This window comes from Phocoena phocoena, chromosome 12 (assembly GCF_963924675.1).
Source record: "Phocoena phocoena chromosome 12, mPhoPho1.1, whole genome shotgun sequence".
In the NCBI taxonomy this organism is placed as follows: Eukaryota; Metazoa; Chordata; class Mammalia; order Artiodactyla; family Phocoenidae; genus Phocoena; species Phocoena phocoena.
Window position 1 is genome coordinate 20829595 of NC_089230.1, and position 22789 is coordinate 20852383.

Sequence of the window (22789 nt, forward strand, 5' to 3'; positions counted from 1 at the left end):
CTTCTTCATGCCCTCATGGCTGCCCTCGATCTGAGGGATTTCACCTGCCTGGGGGAAGCCTCCTTTTTTAGGGCACATTCCTCAGTCTGTGTTCTCCATTCCAACCTCAAGGGTTTCCTCCTTGCCTTTTCTGCATAATCCTTGACCTGCTGCACCACTGATTATGCCCTACTCTAGCACTTACTGACTTTTTCTCCTATATAGGCAAACTTTCCCTTTCTTTTCGCTCCTTCCTCATGGCATAAAAGATGGCTCAGGTATTTCCCATAAATTAAAAAATCACTCCCTTGATATTCTTATTTTCCAATTCTCCTCACTCAAGCTTTCAGCCTCCACAATCATTTTCCCTCAGGTGTCTACCTTATCATACCTCTTCTTCACAGCGAGACTCTTGAGGTTGTGTTTTATTCTCATGGTCCCCGCCACAGTCAGTCAGCTAAAATGCCTCCTTTCACTATGTTACTAACCACTTGTGAGCTGACACGCCCCTTTCTAGGCTGCCGGGCTACAGCTTCTCTTTCCCCACCTCACAGACATTTCTTTTCAGTATTTTTCCCATGTCTCTTCGTGTTGGGTTTCTCGGGCTCTTTTCCCAGCCTCCTTCCCTTCTGTTTTCATTCTGCGCATTCTTCCTTTGTAATCTTACTCCTTTCTAGTTTTCATTTCTTCTTATGAGCTAGTACTGATTCTGTATCTCCAATATGAGCTTGACACATAGTAGGTGCTTTACAGAATGAAATCTCCTATTAGAGGGCATCAGCACAGAGTGTACCTAAATGCCTAGTTCTAGCTTTAAGACTGGGTGTGGCATGAGACTGCTCAATATGGAATTTCGCTTAGAGACAAAAATTAGAAACCACTATTTGGGAGATCAGGAAAATTGTAAAGTGAAGAATTTAGAAACAAACAAATGGTTGGCAAAATTCTTTATGTAACCACGGTACTCATAAAATAATTAGTCTTTCTTCATGATGGAACCCTCTATATATTTCAGTTATCCTGAACTGTGAGCCATGATATAGATTAAGTGTTGGTAAACCATGACCCATAGGCCAAATGTGGCCCATCATCTGGTTTATTTTATTTATTTATTTATTTAATTTGTTTTGATTGGGGTATAGTTGTTTTACAATGTTGTGTTAGTTTCTACTGTGAAGTAGAGTTCCCTGTGCTATACAGCAGGTTCTCATTAGTTATCTATTTGATACATATTACTATATATACTGTCAATCCCAATCTCCCAATTCATCCCACCACCACCCCCATCTGTTTTTATAAATATAGTTTTATTGGACCACATATACATCCATTCACTTACACATTGTCTATGGCTGCTTTCATGCTACAAAGGCAAAGCTGAGCCACTGCAACAAAGACTGGACGGCCCACAAAGCCTAAAATATTTACTTTCTGGCCATTTATAGAAAAAGTGTGCCAGCCTTGATTAGAGATCAATACCTTTTCCACTGTTTTTAAAAGAGTCACTTGTATAAGTTATATTTTCTACAAGTAAGGATAAATCATGGCTGTGGGAAACATGCCCCACCCCAATCCAGGTTTGAATGCAGGCAGGTTATATGGTAACAAAGAACGAGTTTTTTCTGAGACTTAATTGAAAGAAATATGTTGATATTATTAAATGTATCACCTAAGTGTCTTGAATAATCAAAGGCAGAAAATTATTGGGATATTTGGTAATACCTAGTCTCCTAAGATGACTAAGTAGGTATTGGAGCTTTTAGAAAAACAATAAAATTATACATAAATAAAATCAGGGCTCAAGCCACTGAGGTCTTGCCTTGTCTGCAGGTGTTAACCTGGCCCAGGGCTTGTCTGCCCGGCGATCATAGTCAGGTGAATCGGTGACTTCCACATACTCATTAAACCGCAGGATCCTTCGAGCTTGCAGCTCTGCCACTGTGGGTCTCAGGCTGAGCTGCAGGAGGATAGGGATGAGTTCAGTAAACCATTTACAGCCTCATGGTGGCACGTTTTCTACAGAGTACTTCAAAGTTATGGTTACATAAGGTCACTTTCAGATATCAAAAAAAAAGAGGCAGCAGCATCTTGGGAGTTTCTAATGAGAACTAGAAAGCAGTGTGCCCTAATTTTGCAACTATAAAAATCACCATTGTTAGATAGGTCACAGTCTTTAGCAACCATCTGCATTATGCTATTTCCCCCACCTTGCCTGGCATTGTGATAAAGGTGCCTGTCATCTCTGACACGGGGGACAGACACAATAGTAATCCAGATATAGTATGGCTGGTTTGAAGATTGAATTCTCAAGACAAAAGCCCTACAACTTGTAGAAATGAGAATAAAAATCTCTGTTCCGGGGCTTCCTTGGTGGCGCAGTGGTTGGGAGTCCACCTGCCGATGCAGGGGGCACGGGTTCGTGCCCTGGTCCGGGAGGATCCCGCGTGCCGCGGAGCGGCTGGGCCCGTGGGCCATGGTCGCTGAGCCTGCGCGTCCGGAGCCTGTGCTCCCCAACGGGAGAGGATACAGCAGTGAGAGGCCCGCGTACCACCAAAAAAAAAAAAAAAAAAAAAAAAAAAAAAATCTCTGTTCCTACTATATTAAACCTGCATATTCGGAAATGCACAAAGTTACAACAAAGGAATGGTCCAGTGAAGGGTGTGCCTATGGCAGTCTTCCATGAGAGTCTAAGGACACAGGTCCAGATCTGACATTTACCCTTGGCCAGAAAAGCCGATATGCAGCAATGAGGAGGGCCACACTGCACTTCAGTGAGGCCACAACTGCTTAAACCCAGCTGCAACCTTAAGACACTTCTAATAACTTGGAGTCCCCCTGTGGTTTTTGTCAAATTCAAATTTATGGTTATATTGAATCTACCCTGCCCTGTATTTGTTTTCCTCTCATGGTCCTTTCTCAAGCCCAAGAACAGACAGAGATCGTCCTGAGAGACTAAAGAAACTTGGCCCCTGGTCGAACAGGCATCATCTACTGTCTGCTATTAAGTTTCATGCTTTTGTGGCCTTTCTCAGTTGGGAGGTGTCACAGTACTGTCAGACACGTAGAGCCAGGCCTATGTTTTACCCATCGGGTCCATTTTCAGTATTTTTCTCTCCATACATACACTCTATATACAGCCAGACCATCCATGGTTTAAGTGGTCCTCTTTGGGGGCATTCCTTATTTGCATGGGTTCAATTTTTGGAAAAATTAAGCACTCTTACAAAACAAACAAACAAACAAACAAAAACTGATGTTTTTTGTGGTCAAAACTCTCTCCTTTCCTTGGTTTCCTCTGGAGTAAAACCAGAGGCTGAACTGCCAATGCTCTAAAACTCAAGGCATTCAAGGATTCTTAGGTCTGGGTCTACACCCTGAGCCTACTTGACCTGGGATAAGGCAACGGCGGCTCCTTCTATCTTCATAAAGCCCTGGTAGGTGATGGACAAAGGGAGGAAAAATCTAAGTGGTTCTGTTATCCTCTCAGTTACTGTGCTATCTATACTGCTAGCTTCTTACTGCCACTCTAGGGCAGGTAGGATTAAGAAGGTAGAGAAACCCTTGCTTCTGGGGACTTCCCACAATGCAAGTGACCAATGGCCACAGGGGTCAGAAGTTCTCCATCTAGTCTTGCCCTTCAGGGCTGTGCCAGTTACGGGGTAGCTATTAGTGCTATGGAATATTTTGCACCTATGGCAGGGAGCTCTGTGTGGTACAGGGTAGTGTGGGTAGGGCAGCTCTGTTGTCTCCCAGAAGGACCCAACTGGATTAAGAAAAGACTATATGTATGACAGAGGTGAGCTGGAGCAAGGAGGAGGGGTTACCGCTTATCTGTAGCTGGTAACTTAATGGCCATTGAATTGCTAGAAGAGCCATCTCAAGAAATTCAGTTTATAGTATCTTTTTTAACTTGATTATTGTTTGATGTTTGGGATCTGAGGAACAAAAGAGATGAATTAAGGCTATTTTTCCCTAAAAATCAAAACCAAAACCTCTCAAAATACAGTCTCTAACTTTTCCATGGGAATGGAGTGCTTCTTCTTTCTGCCTTGGAATGTTTTGGCTGTGAACTCCCCAGCCAGCCCAGATAAATGTGGGTCAGGTCACACTCTTTGCTGCAGATGTCATATTTTACTCATCCTGCCTTATCCAGCTGTGAAAGGTATATCTGAAGAATTACTGAGCAAGGTGTTTATAATGAAATATAAACTGTGATAGTGCTTAATTTTTCCAAAGATTATTATTATTTTAACACTTACCGAAAAAAGCGAGGGCCCTGGTATCAGATTTATATTTTCATAAATGGGTAGAAACAATGGTCTGAGTTTTGGAGGTAAGCCATTTGTCAATTTGGGTAGCACTGCAGCAGGCAAGCTGGATGATCGAGTTCACTTAATAAATTACTCACCCAGCTCAGAATCTTTAGTAATAACAAAGTATTTATCCAGTGATTCCCAAACTGCATGGAAACAGTGAGCATTTTTACAAACTACACATTGAAATGTTAATAATGGTTATCTGTGAATGGGAGACGTCTGCATGATTTTCTAGTCTTTTTTGTTCCTTTTGGCATTTGAAAAAATTTCACACAGATTATATGTTATTTTCATAATTGGCAAATGTAATTTAAAACTTTTGACTGTCGACTTTTCAAAATTAGCATATTATGCATTAATATAAACATAATTCATATTGCAAACATTACATTGATTTTAATGTCTGTGATTAGTCAGTAGACTAATAGGAATAATTATTCCTAAATATCAGATTTACATGTAAAGCACTGATTTGCATTTTAAAAATGAAGTATATCTCAAAATACACACGCTCGTTAACCATCACAGTTTCATCACCTTTCTGCTGAGTCTGCGTTTCAGTTCCATTTTTGCTTCTTGCTCTTCTTCTTCATTCTTTTCTGTTTATTAATTGGGGGGGGGGAAGGGGAGGAAAGGCATGAAGACTTAGTTACTATAAAAGATTATACAATCAGAAAAGTAGCTCAGGCCACAGTTATTTGACTTCATGGATATTGATCAAACACTCCACCAACATCTTTAAAAAGTTATCGAAAGATTCTGCAGAAGGATCAATCATTAATTTACAGATAATATTATTGTTTTCCTTATAGGATTGGTTTATTTACTAATTGTAAAACTTTTTGCTTCCTGACTGCTTGTTCTATTCTGAAAAAACCACAAGAGTGCCCATACTCCAGTGAAAGCCTCTCACTGCTGATCATCTCATAGGCTTTTATAAGCACAATTTATCAGAATTCAGATAAAAACTTACTACTGGATCTGACCTTTGTGTGAAAATCTGAATCACATCAAAAAACCAAATTAGAACCACCTGATGCATGTCTGAGTTGCTGATTTCCATTCAAATCCAAGCAAAATACTTTTCTGCTTTGGTTTCCATAGAAGCAGAATATAATCATTTCTTTGGACTTTGCTTTCAAACCAGAATGTTCTGAATGGGGTTATGGTGTACGGTTGATGGAGATGATTTATTTTCTTGTGATGCTAAGTTTCCAAAGTCTTTCTCTTTCTCTAGTGCTTCACCAAGTGGTACAATTTAAAGGCCAACTCAAATGAACGCTGTCCAACAGATGGAATTAAGAAAAAACTGTCCAGAATTTTAACAGTGTTTTAATGGTTGCTATTTGATGAACTTCTCTCTGTTGGTTCCTGTAGTTCATACTTTGTTTGATAAGTGAGCATAGATTCGTGGATACCAATGCTTACGAAAGAATGTCTTTTAGAAAGTGCTGTTATGAATTCTACTGAAGGAAAATCACACTGTATAAAGGCTCAACCAAAAGGCTGAAAAAGAAAAGTCTCCTCTGTAACAGACAGATTTACTTTTAAAATTCAAACAGACTTCTTAGCACTAAGATTGTTTTTACTGTGAATACAGTATCAGTATTCAATATTTGCAGCATCTGTATTTGCTAGCTGAACATGCTAAATTCTCTCTTAATTTTCCTTATCTGGACAGGGAAAAGTCTTGACATTCTTCTGAAATACTAATTTTAATTTATAAGAAAGAGGATGATCAGTCTGGTTATTTAGACAAAGAATGAACATAAACTGAAATTACCCTGCAAGACAAGAAACAACTAGATAGTATGCTTTCATTAAGCGCCTGTGAGTGTCAAACAAAATCTGATTATAATTCAGATTTCTTCCTATGGAAATACTGTAGGTTCTTCTAAATGCTTCACAAAATATATTGCAATATATCCTTAACACATCCTTAGGGTCAAATGATTACTATTATTATTTTTTAAAGGAGGTGGGGAGACTCAGAATGCAGGCAGACATCTGCTGCTCTCTCTTTTTTTAAATTAATTAATTAATTATTTTTATTTGGCTGCACTGGGTCTTCGTTGCTGTGTGCAAGCTTTCTCTAGTTGCGGTGAGCAGGGGCTACTCTTGGTTGCAGTGCGCAGGCTTCTCATTGCGGTGCCTTCTCTTGTTGCAGAGCACAGGCTCTAGGCACGTGGGCTTCAGTAGTTGTGGCATGCAGGCTCAGTAGTTGTGGCTCGCGGGCTCAGTAGTTGTGGCTCGTGAGCTCTAGAGCTCAGGCTCAGTAGTTGTGGTGCACGGGCTTAGATGCTCCAAGGCATGCGGAATCTTCCCGGACCAGGGCTTGAACCCGTGTCCCCTTCATTGGCAGGCAGATGCTTAACCACTGCGCCACCAGGGAAGTCCCAAATAATTACTTTAATGAGTTGGATAAGGCACGTGGATTGTAAATTATATATAATAGACAAATACCGAGCTTGTGGTTCATGTGATTCAAACTAGGGCTTTACAGGGTCAGGCCTTTGATGATATTAATAAAAAGAAAAATATAATTGTTACAACATTTCAGTTATTCTTTCTATATAATGATTATGCTACATTTTCAAAGATACTTTCCAAAGACAAAATACTGGATATCTAGTATGACTCAAAGCTAACAAATGCTCCAATTTTCAAGAAATACACAAAACATAATTTCCTGGAAGAGAATATTAGATAATTTTGCTTTATGAAGCATACTGCACATCTAGGTATCAGCCAGTGATATTTAAAAAAAAGAAGGGCCAACTGTAAATAAACAGGATTTTACCAATTGGGAATTCTTCTCTAACATCAGGAACTGACTTCCTTAGATTTCCCATATTTGAAATTATGCCTCTAAAGAAGTTAGAGGAAGAGGGTGAGAGGTGGAGGAAGGCCAACGTTCCTAGGAATCTTACTAAATAGTCATTGTTAAATCTTCTACTAAGAGTCAAGGTTAAACCTTAAACTTGGTTTTAGAAAATTCACCAAGGGAATTCCCTGGTGGTCCAGTGGTTAGGACTCCGTGCTTTCACTGCTGAGGGCCTGGGTTTGATTCCTGGTTGGGGAACTAAGATCCCACAAGCCGTGCAGTACGAACAAAACAAAACAAAACAAAACAAAACAAAAATTCACCGAGTTTTTGGAACTTAAAAAAAAAATTATTAGAGGGCTAATTGTAAAGTAGGATGAAAGCACGTCTGGTCACTTTAAACAGACTGGAGGGATACTCATGAAGGAAGTGACTGGCTCCCTGACAAATCTCACCCTCAGTAACTCATCAGAGCAGAGAGGGGCGGGTATCAGAACCGCCACGGAAAGCGTTTGCCATAAGCATACAAACGATACACGTAGTTTAACAGCAGTGGGCGCTACAAGAAACCTGCCTGCCAAGTGCTGCCCAGAGCCTTTCATGGATGATGCGAAAAGGAGAAGAAAGAAAAGCACCAAAGTACCAACAACTGGAGTAAGATATTCTTCAGTCACCAACTCAGATAAGATGGATTAAAAATAGCCAAACATTTTTTTGTGGGATTGTTTCACTTTTTGCTGTTTTACACGTTTCCATTGGGTGTTGGTAAGAAATGAAAATACATTTATAAACCTACTTTGAAATACATCCAAAAAATAAGATGGCTCCATGGATGGACAGATATGTGATAAAGTAAGATGTTAATGGTAGAATAAAGATAGTAGATATATGGGTATTACTGTAAAATTATTTCAGCTCTTCTGTATGCTTTAAAAATTACATAACAAAACACTGGGGGAAAATACATGCAGAACTCAATGGCTTAATACATGTTTTCTCTGTGACGATTTGGCTGGAATTATGGCCCTAGCTAAACAGTATTAGAGGACCTGAATATTTTATCCCTACCCTGTAGAAGATGTTCCACGAACATCTCTTTTCCTGATACGCAAAAGTTGATCCTGCAAACACCAAAACTTGCTTTCTATTTTAACAATATTAAGAAACTAGTTCTAAAATCTAACTTAATATATATGTTTTTTTAAAAACCCTAGATGCACTAAAATAGGAAAGAGATCAAATTAGGTGTGATACTGGGAAAGATACTAAGAAATGAAATTTGTCCTGTGGTCTCCAATTAATGCCATCAGTGTTGACTGCCATTTGATTCATGTTGATTAAACTAGTGACAGGCTTGGATTTGAGCACTGCTGAATGTTTTATGCTGTGAATTAGTTTCCTAATCTGTCAAGAAAAGATGACCTCGTTAAATAAGTGTCCTTAAAAATCACACCACATCACACACAGTCTCTTCTTCAAATAGACAATCATATTGCTTTTGAACAAAAGATGGAGACAAAACAAACAAGAGTAATCTCTGTGGAAGAACACAGAAACAAGAGGAACTGAATAAAGTGTTGTCAGCTCTGGCCATCCAGTTCCCTGGGGCTGCTCAGCAGAATGTTTTGCGTGTCCTCCACCAGTTCTCTTTTCTGCTTCCCTTGGCCATACATTATGTCAGGAGATCATAAGCCAGTTATCAGCTTCTCCAGACTGGAAACGTGTCTTTTGTTTCCAGCATAAGCACATTTAGACAAACTAAGAAGGAAGTAAAAAAAGGCTGGAGTCAAATCTGAAGCTGACTTTGGCGTTTCACCCTTTCCCCAACCTCCAGGAAAATGGAGTATATAAAGCCAACACAGCACTTAAGATCAATGTGCGATACATTTCTAATCTATGAAACAGTTCCTCAAATAACCAAACAGCAATGTGGTTTGGCTCTGTGTGTCTCCCAGCAGCAGGAAAGAATTACCCAGAATTCGCTCTTTCTTTTTTTTCTAGGTATTGCATCAGGCAGCCAATAAGATACACTCTCTGTGTTTTCAGAGCTTATGGACTGCATTTGAGCTTATCTACAATTTAATTCATAAATATTTTCCAGGAACCTATTATTAAAAACCATGAGCCTTTTTGGTTTGGTTTTGTTGTCAAAATGAGATGTTGCTTTCATTCTTCCTCAGAAAGCTAAACACAGTTTTGGTTTTTTTTTCTTATCTAGCCATGACTTTTTCCATCTCCAAACTGGCTCTTCTACACACTGATGGTCACTTAAGTCCTTCTTCTTTGGGTTCCATGCCAGTTATGCTCAAAAAAGGCCAGAAAAAAACCTTGCAAGGAAAGAACCCCATAGACTGGAAGTTCATCCCACTGTTCAGTCTTCACTGTCCGGTTGTCTTAGTACTAGCAACTGTAGTATAAATATGCTGTTAAAATCTTTCTTTCCTTCAGGAAAGAAAACAACTCATTTGGAGAATGGGGATCACCCAGACAGGCCAACTTGACTCTTAAAGCCTGGTTGCAAAAGATTTCCTGCACGCCAGCGGCTCATTACTATTATAGTACTCTCTGGAGTTTTGCCCATCCCTGCTGTTTGATATTTCATACAATAAAAAGCTCTTTTGAAACTGGGTTAATAATATAGAAAACTACAGCTAGGCTCAATTTAAAAATATCCATTAACTCACTGTGGTTAGTAACCACATCGATCCACTACAGCACAACAAACCACTTCTATTCATTTTATAGTTTCAACATATGAACTCCAATAACGTAAATACGACCGGACCAATGAGTAAGATGTAAAGTCCAAGAGAATAGAGGGGGAAAGAGAATGGGAAAATGAAGTAGGAAAATGAATGGAGGACTCCTTAAGTGCTGAAAAATTATAAATAACTCAAGAGGGAAACAGAGTTATCATAACAAAGGAAAATGAAATGGATTGAAAAATTCCTTTTCCCATAATTCTGTTTTAAATGGAGTCATTTGTTAAACCTGGCAACAAACTATTATTAATAATAATATAGGAATGTTTGATTTATTTCCTCGTGGATTTTTTGGTCTTTTCTTTGACATTTAGCTGCAAGCAGACTAGAACATTTTCTTCTATTTAATATTTGGGTGAAAGAATACATGGAATAAATTTCATCTTTCTTAAAAACAACTGTCACAACCACGACACTGCTCTGGGGTATCTCAGGCTTAAAGCCATAAAATGAAACACAAACGTCAAGAAATTATTTTTTAAATGATATAAATAATTATATAAAAATGTGATCTAAATGGGCCATTTCAGTCATTCATGAATAAATATATTAAGGTTCCCTGCTGACAAATGGATTTTCTCTAGAGGGAGCTTGTTCATGGTTACACGAGGAATTCGCTGTGTAGTACAGGATACTCACGCTTCAGGATATTTCTTTGCTCTAATTCTTCAGTTGTGGGCCTCTGGCTAAGTCTCCTGTGATGAAAAAACAGATATGCTGCCGGTTACAAACAAGGCCCCCTTAATGGGAGACGCAAAATAAAACAACAAGCAAAGCTGTATTTTTTTGTGTTTTGAGAAACAAAAATCCATTTTTAAGCCTCCTTTCCATTAGTTTGGAGACTAGAGATTGTGGCTGAGACTGCTGACTACCCCCCCCGCACCCATACTCCCTTCTTCCTTTTAGAAACAGAACCCCCAGAGTTTTAGCTGAACATCCAGCTATAGATTTCTGCCTCCCTACAGGCAAGGTGCAGCCGTGTGACTGAGTTCTTGCAATGGGATGTGAGCAGAAGCGGTGTTTGTAATGTCTGCTTTTTACACTTAAAGTGACTGGGTGTGTGTTCCCTTCTCTCTTTCCTTCTTCCACAGGCTAGAACTTAAACATGGTCATGTGAGCCAGCTCAGATCATGCAGATGAGGATACCCACGGAGATGGAAGAGCAACAAGACGGAAGGAACCTGGGCGCCTACCTGACTGCCTGGAGCTGTGCTCGCCACCCATGCTGGACAGCCCACCTACCCCTGCGCTGCGATGTGAAAAAGAAGCAAACATGTGGAAGTGGCTTGTTTGGACCGCTGCACTTTTTGGTCTCTGTTAGAGCAGCTTAGCCTGTACCCTAATTAACATACAGATAATTAGAATCTAAAAAAAGGCTCAAGGGTTCATACCAACTCATGAGATGATCAACTTATACTGCACAGTGCTTTCAGGAAAATATTACTTTCGGGATCTCAAATAAATTTACAATGTATGTAAAGTTACCTTGAGGTATACAGGCCGTTTCCATCAACCTTCAAGGAAAGCCAGGCTCATTTGGGATTAGTACCTGATCATTTGTACACAAGGGCTCAATGTCTTATTAACCCATTATAATTTTGTTCTTGGTCTTGTTTACATTATTAATTTGTTGCTAATCACAGACAAAAACTTCCTCTGGATGTATTGATAGACTGAATGTGTGCAAATTAAACTAATATACATGAAAGGCAATCTTAATGCAAGATACTATCAATTCTAAATGTTTATGGCTGTGACAGAAATGGTATGAAGAATTAAAATCAATGATATTTTGAATAGCTCATTAAAAAGTTTAACATTTAATCTTCATCGGCGCTACCTTGAAATTCACTTAGTAAGTAAGCCCACAAAAAAAGCCAGTGAACATCTATGCCAGCCAGATTTTGTGCCATTCATATATCCTATACTATATATCTGTACGATATCATCCCCCAAAGACATCATCCTTCTTTTGTTTATGGAGTTTCCTTTCTCTGGAATGCCCTCCTCTCCTTCTTCACCTACTGAAATCTTTTTTTTTTTTTTGCGGTACGCGGGCCTCTCACTGTTGTGGCCTCTCCCGTTGCGGAGCACAGGCTCCGGATGCGCAGGCTCAGCGGCCATGGCTCACGGGCCCAGCCGCTCCGCGGCATGTGGGATCTTCCCGGACCGGGGCACGAACGCGTGTCCCCTGCATCGGCAGGCAGACAGACTCTCAACCACTGCGCCACCAGGGAAGCCCTGAAATCTTTTAAGTTATTAAAGGCTCCTGGTTCTTTGTCCCTCTACAGCAGTTCTACATAAATTATACATCAATTAAAGCACTTATTATTATAAAGATAATAATCACAGCTCTCATTAGTTCATCCTTTTAAGTCCCAGTCACTGTGCTGGGTGCTTAGCTTACATTATCTTGAATCCTTGAAACAATTCAGCAAGGTGGCAGCCAGTTCCCATTTTACAGATAAGAAAACGAGAGATTAATTCCCTTGCCTTCCAGAAAACACTACTGAACGATAGAGCCAGGACTCCTACGTGGTTCTCTTGACCTAGATGTTTGTGCTTTTTACATGATCTCCATCACTCAGTATAAATTTTGCCTCTTTCACTAGACATGGAGTCCTCTAAGGCAGGAACTGTAAGTGGTTTATCTTTGAATGACAGGGAGTAGGTGTGCTGGGTTTGTAGAAAAACAATTCTATAAAATTTATATACTTATAAAACTAAAAACCCTACCCTGATCTGATTTTTATAGACATGGACTACATGTGTGTTTCTAGAGGCTCTCAAACTTTTGGGGGTTGGAGTGGAATTTTACAAAAACAGAAGAAGTGCTGCTCTGGTTGGCTACTTAGACCTACAGTGAAGGAGTCCTCTCCCGCCTCAGCCCAAAAACACACCCGCTTCCCTAGCTCTCCCCAGGAAGCCTGAGTATCCTCTCCAAGAAATCCTAATACAGAGTTAGAAAACCACCACTCTACAGTTATTTCATGGTGTCAACTTCTCACAATGTTCTTCATCAGTCCCCTGTTTTTGAGTGTTTCGGGTTTGCTTTAATTTGTCACTGCTCTAAATACCCTTCAAATAAACATCTTTGGAAAACACAGGGTTTTTTCCCTTTTAGATTATTTCCTTCTTGTATAACCTCCCAAACGGAATTACCATGTAAAGACATACTGTTTTAGAATTCTTTTCTTGTATTATTAAGTTGTTCTTCAGAAATATTGAACAAGGGCCAAGTATATGTGTCCTATTTTCTCATAAAGTTGCCGACATTGGGTTTAATTTATAAAAGTGTTTTGCTAATTTAAGAGGTAATACTTTAATAAAAAATATTTAATGTTCTTAAGTGCTCACTAGGATCTAGGCACTAACATACCTTCAGTGTACCATCTCATTTAATCTGCACAAGCCCCGGCTTGGCCCCATCTACAAAACAGACAGTGGTTTCTGAACCCCTCACATGCCTACCCTGCAGATACACCACAGTCACAGAAATCTTCCACTTCCAAGCAAGGGGAGGACTTTTCTCCCACCTCCAAATCTTGTTCTGGTGTTCCAGGCTGTTCCCTTCTCCCAATTTATGCAACCTATTTTTTATGCAGAGTGAGGAAAGTTAGCAAAACAACTAATATTTAAATATGCTTCAACTGATCATAAAAAGGAGAGTTTCAGCACTTGCTTCTGTAAAAACTGCCAGTTCCATGGACTTCCAATGCCACGAGTGGCAAAAGTAGAAATCCTACAATGGCGGAGGTAGGAAGTGGAGTCAGATGACCATTTATTTGAAGTGAAAAGGGGGAAGTTTCGATATGGGGGCTATGGCTACCTGACTAGGATGGAACTGGCCCTTGAAGCTACTTAGTATTTCTGTAGTCTCGCAGCCCCCAGGGCAGAAGCGGATGGCAGTCATAGGAATGCTATAGGGAGCCCATGAATCAAACCAGGAGTTGGGCAAACTATGGCCCGCAGGCCAACTCTGTTTTAGTGAAGAATGTTTTCTTGGAATGTAGCCGTGCTTATCTGTTTATGTATTGTTTATGGCTGCTTTCATGCTACAATAGCACAGTCAAGTAGCTGCAATAGGGACTGTCTGGCCAACAAAGCCTAAGAGATTTACTAACTGGTCCTTTATAGAAAAAGTTTGCCCCCACTTGGATCGGGCTTTGGCGACCTCAAAGCCACTGGCTAGCTGGACCAAAAAGGAGCTTCTTTGAGCGATTCACCATCCAAGACCAACTTTAGAAGACCAGATAGGCCAGGCGTGCCCTTCCATGAGGGAGTCACAGTGATCTCAGTTAGGGAGGGAACTGTAGGAAGGAGAAAAGTAAGAATTAGTCAGTGCTGTCCCCAGATTTCAGCAATTACCTGACAAGCTCAGTTCCAATTTGCTGTCGGATTTCCTGCCTCTCTTCTTCAGAGGTACGCTGCAAGATGTTTTTGTCCTCTAATTCCTTCTTAGACGGTCTGTTGCCAAGTTTGATAGCAAGAGTATCCCTTCGTCGTATTTTACTTGCCAAAGCACCTGAGGATTAGAAAAGGCAGAAATGCAGAGAAAGGATTTTAGCCAGTGGCACTCAGGTTACACGTGGGCAGGGACTTTAAAAAGAGTCCAGACCAAATTCTTTATTCACATGCAACGGTAGAATTTTAATTAACCTGAAGAAAAAACAGTTTCAAGTTGGATGTAGTTCGTTTTGAAAAACTGAAGAACTGTTTTTTTGTTTTGGTCTGGTTTTTTAAACATCTTTATTGGAGTATAATTGCTTTACAATGGTGTGAAGAACTGTTTTTTAAAATATTCCGAAAAATGTTGGGAAACCCTGAAAAAACCAGCAAGTATCACCTCATCTTTTGGACAGTGACGTTTGAAGTTTATTCTGCTGAGATGGCATACCACGGAAACTACTGATTGCACAACGCCTTTTCTTTTTCGAGTCTTAAACACTTAGCCCCTTTGCTTATTCTGTAGAGTAAATCCTCGTCTTCCCTTTTCCTCCCCCCACTCAGAAAACCACAATGACAAAAGTCTACCTGTGATACCTATGTTTTAATCCTAAATTACCCAGGAATTCCTGATATCTCACAGAGAATAGTAAATACCAATGAATGATAATGACTTTTGTTATTTTTGATCTGATTGTTGTTTGATGATTTTTTCATTGTTTAGTACAAACCAGAAGGAATTTGACAATGCTGTTTAATCATGAATATATTAATAACTTTTCATAATCTGTAAATTCAATTCCGTACTGAATCGCTCCCAAGTCATCTTTCTCAGAAGATTATTTAGAAAATAGCATTTTTCCAGTTCCCTAAGTTATATATAAATGGTTGGCTTTATCCACTTTACTATCATTCCTTCTTAGAAGGCATACCACCTTTCTTATCATGGATGAGTGACTGTTTTTAATTCTTAAAAGGTATTAGTCATTCTTGACTCATTCCTCCTTTTAAACCACAGTATAAAAGTGAGTGAAATTCTTGGGCTTCCCTGGTGGCACAGTGGTTGAGAGTCTGCCTGCCGATGCAGGGGACACGGGTTCGTGCCCCGGTCCGGGAAGATCCCACATGCCGCGGAGCGGCTGGGCCCGTGAGCCATGGCCTCTGAGCCTGCGCGTCCGGAGCCTGTGCTCCGCAACGGGAGAGGCCACAACAGTGAGAGGCCCGCGTACCGCAAAAAAAAAAAAAAAAAAAAAAAAAAAAAAAAAAAAAAAGTGCGTAAAATTCTCAAACATCCCCCATGAGTAATCCAGCAAATCCTGCACTGATGCTCTTTATTCAAGAAAGGTCCCAGTGTGGAAGCGCCATCTTTGATCAATCTGAGAAAGGCCTCTGTTTGACTTTCTGGACAAATTCAAATATGCATACTGGCCTCATAGACTGACTCCCCCACCGCCCTGCCCTGTGGAATCATCTTCCAGAAAGGACTCTCATCTAAAGCTAGACCTCAGAAGATATACATTTCTAATCTGAGAAAGGCACATGAGGGGAAAGAAAACATCAGGTGTCGGGCTCCTGATTAGGCTTTTGCTCTTTACAGGCTGCAGCTGCTTCTGCCCACCACAGACTTCCCTCCCTACCTCTTGAAAAGAGCCTTACTTTCTCCACTGCCGTCCTCGTCTTCATCCTCTTCATCGTCATCGTCATCGGTATACAAGACAGGCCCATCAGAGTCAGAGTCATTGGCCTGGTATTCCCTTTGGCCTTCGTCCTCTGAGGCACTGAAGGATTCTGAAGATTCTCCCATCAGCCCAGGAGTCAGGAGCTGAGGCGCTGCCTTCCCCAGCTCGTCTTTGGTTGTGAAACTGTGAAAGGCACAGAAACATGGGGGTGGTGTGAAGCTCAGAGCAATCCTCAGGGATGATGCCGGCACATGAGACAGAACTCTAGTTTCATAAACATCCTTCAGGCTGGTGAAAGGAGAAAGCAGACACAAGCCAGCTAATGTCACTGAAATGGGGCAACAATACTGCATTCCTTAATTCCCAAGGCTTTAGAGTCTTCATCTGTAAAATGAAAAGGATTGACCAGGTGGTGACTGACATATTTCGTACATGAATATTGTAAAACTATGTTTTGAACATTTGTTTTTCCCTAGCAATAGGAGGTTCCATGGAAAGAACAATGGGCTAGTGGTTCTTAGATATTTGATTTTGCCTCCACTTTTTCTTGGACCTGTAACTCCTACTTATCTTTCATGTCTAGCTTAAAGCCTCAGCTCCCTGAGGACTCTCTCATTGGCCATCAGACTAGTTCCTTGGCCTCTCTCCCTGCTCCCACGGTGCCCACCGCACTGGAGCACTTAGTATACTGCATCTCAGTCTGCCTACCCAGCCCGCCAAAGTTCCTTGACAAGCAGAACTCATATCATGTCGTAGCCCAGCCCAGTACCTAGAACGGTACTGACACAGAAAAGTTTATCTTCTTTAATTGGTATATGAATTAATCCTACTTTCATCATAGTCAGTGTATTAACAGTAAAAAATTATATATCTTTTCCATTTGTAAAACTGCCTGTCATAAGATTATACTAATAACATGAGATGGAAAATGTGAAAGCTAAGTGGACTCTTTAGAAGAAAGGTGATATGTCAGGATGCAATGAGTTTCTATTATTTAGCTTGGTAAGAGTCTCTGACTTAAAGTTACTATAAATATACAAAGCTTGCCAATTTTCACAGACCAGAATTTTACAAAATACTTTACATCAAAAACATATCATATCAAAAACAATGTAATCTTCATTTTAAGATACAGAAGTTCCCCACATTGCTTTCTGATATAAATAGAAGAATCCAAATTTGGACGTCACACTTCTGAAAGACCGTTCAGTGCAAAACATGTGCTTGCTGTTCTCACTGGAAAAAATAAAAAAACAGTTCTCTGAACGATAAAAACAGGTAAACTTTGTCAGAATCGGAGGTACTGACATTCAACTTTGTGGATGATAAGCCTAAGCGTTCCCAAAATTCTCTATTTTTCACTTATTAGAAAAATCCAACAGCCAAACATTCTTGTTTTCAAAGAAGGAAATACGAAATTTGTCTTAATTGTGTGAAATACATAAAGCCTAAAATTGACCGTTTTGACACTTTTGAAGTGTGCCGTTCAGCGGCATTAATCACATTCACATTGTTGCGTGACCATCACCACCATCCACCTGCAGAAGTTTTCATCTTTCCAAACTGAAACTCGGTATCCATTAAACAGTAAGTCCCCATTCCTCTTCTTTCATCCCCTGGCAACCACCAGTTTACCTTCTGTCTCTATGAATTTCACTATTTTACGTGCTTCATATAAGTGAAATTTTACATTTGTCCTTTTGTGTCTGACTTACTACACTTTGGATGTCTTCAAGGTTCATCCATGTTGTAGCATGTGTCAGAATTTCCTTCCTTTTTAAGGCTGAATAGTATTCCATTGTATGTAGAGGTCACATTTTGTTTATTAATTCATCATTCCATGGATGTTTGGGTTGTTTCTACCTTTTGGTTGTTGTGAATATTGCAGCTACGGACACTGGTGTAAAAATATCTGTTTGAGTGCCTGCTTTCACTTTTTTTGGCTATATACACAGAAGTAGAATTGCTGGATCATACGGTAATTTTATGTTTAATTTTTTGAGGAACCACCATATTGCTTCCAAAGTATGAAATCTCATTTTAAATAAGATTTCTTTTTTTCACAGTCTGGATTTCTAGCATACTGCCACTGGAGGCCACTGTGGGTGACCGAAGCACGTTCACAAGATATGCCAATTAATAACACATTCTGAAGAGCGGAACAAAGATACTTCAGGGTTGAGTCCTAGTATGTGTTCGTATCACTGTTCATTAATTTATCATGATACCAATTATTAATTTAATCTCATCATTTGCATTTTATAATGTTTTGCAGTTTTCAAAGACTTCTGCATATATTTACAACTTAACAATTGTTAATTGTTAAGTAATTTATAGTTCATGGAACCCAAGAAGGCCGTGAGTGAGTTGCCCCAACGAGGTAGCAAGGCCAGTCTACAACCCAGACTTAAAACCCTCAGTCTATCAAATGTGATGTTATATTTTAGTTTTATACTTAATATTATGTTATATTGATATTATAGATTATATTTAACTTAATATTAAGTATTTTGCTCCAAATTTTTATCAACCAACTCAAGACTCGGCTCTCATTTTCCCCCTACGTTTCTTGGCACGTAGAACAATACAATGAACTCTATTAAGGTTTGTGGAAATGAACTAGAAGAGTCAAGTCCCATTTGGATATGGGCTCCAATTGGGGTTAGTAGTTTCTGCCTAAAATTATATCAGAATTATATGTTACTGATGCTACCAACAAATCGAAATCTACCAAATAGTAACTACCCTGCACTATGTGAATAGAAGCAGGTATTTTTACACATGGCCACTTGTCTTCTTTAAAGTTTTCACATTTGTATTCCAAACAGAAGCCTCTTCATAAAATGACAGGATTTTCACACATTCGTTGACTAAACATAACTGAGGGAAAGTTCTAAGTAAGGCAAGCGACTAAGAGCCAGAAATTCTAACTCACATATCCACTTAAAAAGGGAAGAAAGTATTTGGAAGGAAATTTGAGAGACTACTTATTCCAAGCTCCTTAACTCAAGAGCAAACACACACCACCCCTGTGAGATGAACTGCAATTGAAATTTTTAATTTTGAAGGATGTACAGAGAAGAAAATCTCTATGCCCGCTTCTAGGAAAGCATTATGGTTACCCTGACTGACAGGAGAATCTATTATAAACACCTCGGTGTCCAATGATGTTCTCAGCTCATTCCCTGTGATCACTGCCCCCGTGGAAGTGGAGAACAGATGCTCACCTCTTCCGTCTGACAATCCTGCAAGTACTTGGGGTGAAGACAGATGTCAAGCCCCCAGCATGCAGCATGGCGTTTAGCACAAGAGAGTGCCCTTCCTAAAATGGTTGTGCAAGTGGGCTGGACAGAATCAGGTCACCTGTGGAAATGGGCTTTCTCAGTGCTTAAGACTATCTGAGGAATTATTTTATATGTTACACCTTGTTCTTTAGTATATTGAAGAGTGAATCCATATACTTGATCTCCTTCCCTAAATTCGGACTTTATCTTAAACATTTGTACTTCCTGGGCATGTTAGACATTATTTTGGTAAAAACCAATCTGAACTGTAATGTTTTGTCCATTTTTGTATCTTTGGTGCTTAGTACGCCGCCTGGCACATAGAAGGTAAGCAAAAAATACATGGTGGAATGCTGAGTGACTGTTCAGTTCTAAAGGCTGGACTTGATGCCAACGCTGGCAAGCACTCATAATGAAGTGAAGACACCTGCTCTGTGCTGGAAGTATTCAGGATACCATAAGCATTCATTTCAATACCTTCTTTTCCCCAATCATTTATTAAAATGTCAAATAAAATAATTTGTACTTTAACATTTATTTACCTTTCCTTGTCTTTCCTTTGAATGACGGTACTCAAAATGAGAGAAACAAACACAAAAGAAATTGCAAAAGAGGTAGAAGCAGGTGCTTTGGAAACTTATGAAATTCCTTAGAGCGCTGAGTGTGATGTGCAGCTCTGGGCTTGCGTCCTGACTCTGCCACTTACTACCTGGGTGATCTTGGGCAAACCATGTTATCTCTCTCAGCATCAGTTTTCTCATCTATTCAACAGAGATATTTCAGGGGAGACTTATGTGAATTAAGTAACTGACACTTCCTGACATTAAATAAGTATTTAATAAATGGAGAGTAATATCACTAGCAATTGAATAATTAAAAGTGGTATTTTAGTCTCTTGATCCAAATCAATTTAATTAATGTACTAATTTTTTAAAGTATAACAGGACAAGGATTTTTTTGAAAGAGGAAATATTAAATTATATATTGTAAAGAGTGAATTTGGGTTTTATTCTTAGAAACAGACGAGGCTGGATTTAAGAGCTCCAAGCCTTCCCTAGACAGAATTGGTAGTGACATCTACTACACTCTGACAGTCCTCTTTCTTACACCTATGGGACAGCAGAGCTAACATGTCTTATTTATCTTTAAGTAGAAAATTTATAGGACTTTGTGAGTGATTGGATCTGGAGGACAAGGGAGAATGAGGACCCTAGGATGAATTCCAGGTTTCTGGCTTGGGCAACTGGATGATGGCATGCCTATAGCATACCAGATTCTGTACTGGTTGGTGGGGATACAGAGGTAAGTAAGACATGGTGGTTAGTTCTGTCCCATAGGTAGGAAAAAAGTGCTGTTAGAGTACATGCAATAACCAATTCTGTCTGGATGAATATTGAAAGGCTTCACAGAGGAGATAACACTTGAGCTGGGTAGGGAATTGAGGAAGTAAGAAAGGTAGCTGCTCTAAGGCTGGAGGAAAAGGAGTTGGAAAAGAGTTCTTTCCTGATGCTCTTTATTTTCGGAGGAGGCTAAATAACTTGTTGAAATGGAGGTGGGCAGGAATGGGTGAGCAATCTGGACGTAAGTGGTAAAGATGTAAGTAACCACTATAAGGGAAGAGGAGGAAACTGTCTAGGAAAAAGAAAAAGGACTGCTAAGCAGTGATGAGGCAGACTCTAAATGTCCTTGAAAGCACAGATCTGAAGTGTATCAGTCAGTAAGGCCAATGGAATCGTCTCCAGCAGCCCGTGGCATTCCTGGGGCAGGGCTATGAAAAATCAAGACACACGCACCCCAGTGTTCATTGCAGCACTATTTACAATAGCCAAGGCATGGAATCAGCCTAAATGTCCACTGACAGATGAAAGGATAAAGAAGATGTGGTACATATATACAATGGAATATTACTCAGCCATAAAGAAGCATGAAATAATGCTATTTGCAGCAACATGGATGGATCTAGAGACTATCATACTAAATGAAGTAAGTCAGAGAAAGACAAATATCATATGACATCATTTATATGTGAAGTCTAAAAAACGATACAAATGAACTTATTTACAAAACAGAAATTGACTCACAGACATAGAAAACAAACTTATGGTTACCAAAGGAGAAAGAGGGGGGAGGGAGGAATAAATTAGGAGTTTGGGATTAAAAGATACACACTACCATATATAAAATAAACAACAAAGACCTACTATATAGCACAGGGAACTATATTCAGTATCTCGTAATAACTTATAATGGAAATGAATCTGAAAAAGAATATGTATACACACACACATATACATGAATCACTTCACTGTACACCTGAAACTAACACAACATTAGAAATCAACTATACTTCAATTTAAAAAAACCAAATCAACGGCTGGATTACAGGTGTGCTTACCTAACTAGATTACATTATAGAAGAAACCAAAGTAGGCTCCTTCATTGCCAGCAGAGTGATTTAGTGACCTTTAGTACCCAGCTTCATAGGAATACAGATAGAATATGGGGCTTTTGTGCCGACTCACCATTTTGCATTTTCTCTGCTAACACTTAAGCCAGTGCCTGAGTGGACAGTGGTGCTGTTTGTCGCCTCTTCAGTCCAGAGAAGCTGACTTGGGTCTAAGGCAGGGACGGGCAGGTCGGCTCCGTTGCTAGCCAGGACGACAGGAGTGTCTGAGGCAGCAATGCTCTGCTCCTCCAGAGGGGGAGAAGGGGTGGGGGGAAGAGGTGCTGGAGCCACAGCGGGCAGAGGGACTGCGGACTCGGGTCTGCCTGTGGTCTGCTCCTCGGTGCCAGGGGCAGTCTGCTCGGGTTTGAGACTCGCCACGCTGGTCTCCGAAGGCTCTCCTTTAAGGTCAGATATGCCAGAAACGGTTGCATCTGAGGACGGTTGAGACGTTGGCTGCTTGCCAGTTTTTTTCTTGCCCTTTGTGATTCCTACCATCCCTGTTTTGCTAGAAACTGTCTCCTTTGAAGCTTTAGGACGAGATGAGGTGGAGGAAGTAGACGGTGAAGCTGTTGCTTTGGAGCCAGTTGTTTTTCTTGAATGAGAGGAACCAGCTAAAGTAGAGAGATTTTGCATTAAGAGTCAAAGAAGAGAACACTTTTTAAATAAACTAACCGAGTTGCAATCGTCAATGACCACGTTCCCTTTAAAGTTTACAAATCTGTCTGAATAAATGCATAAAGGGAAATAGGCTAATGATAATAATGGTCTTGTTTTCTGCCCCCTCCTTGCCTCCAACGGAGGAGCAAGTGACACTTGAGGCCAAACCCTGAGGGTCAAGAGTCCTCTGTCTACTCCCTCCTCCAGTCTTTAGCTGAGACAGCCAAAGGGAAATCCTCACCTCCTTGCCCTATGGGTCACCTGAAAAAGTCCCTGTATGTTCCAAAGAAGGGACATTATAGCGTGTAGAGGGTACACACCAGCAGCTGTCTGGGTATAGTACAAGGTTACTCTCATCACAAACTGTACATGTTGTATGATGCCTTTCTGGGAATG

The 22789-nt window shown here is 40.1% G+C and overlaps 1 protein-coding gene across 1 annotated transcript in view; it reads right to left on the reverse strand.

Annotated features, from left to right (window-relative positions):
• PHACTR2 (phosphatase and actin regulator 2) overlaps positions 1-22789 on the reverse strand; it is a 99836-nt gene that overhangs the window by 22643 nt on the left and 54404 nt on the right. Inside the window, exons 5-10 of the mRNA XM_065888620.1 lie at positions 21813-22347; positions 15984-16189; positions 14250-14406; positions 10521-10576; positions 4833-4894; positions 1799-1936 (exon numbers count right to left, since the gene is read on the reverse strand). Coding sequence (XP_065744692.1) covers positions 1799-1936; positions 4833-4894; positions 10521-10576; positions 14250-14406; positions 15984-16189; positions 21813-22347 — 1154 coding nt within the window. The remainder of the gene's footprint in view (positions 1-1798; positions 1937-4832; positions 4895-10520; positions 10577-14249; positions 14407-15983; positions 16190-21812; positions 22348-22789) is intronic.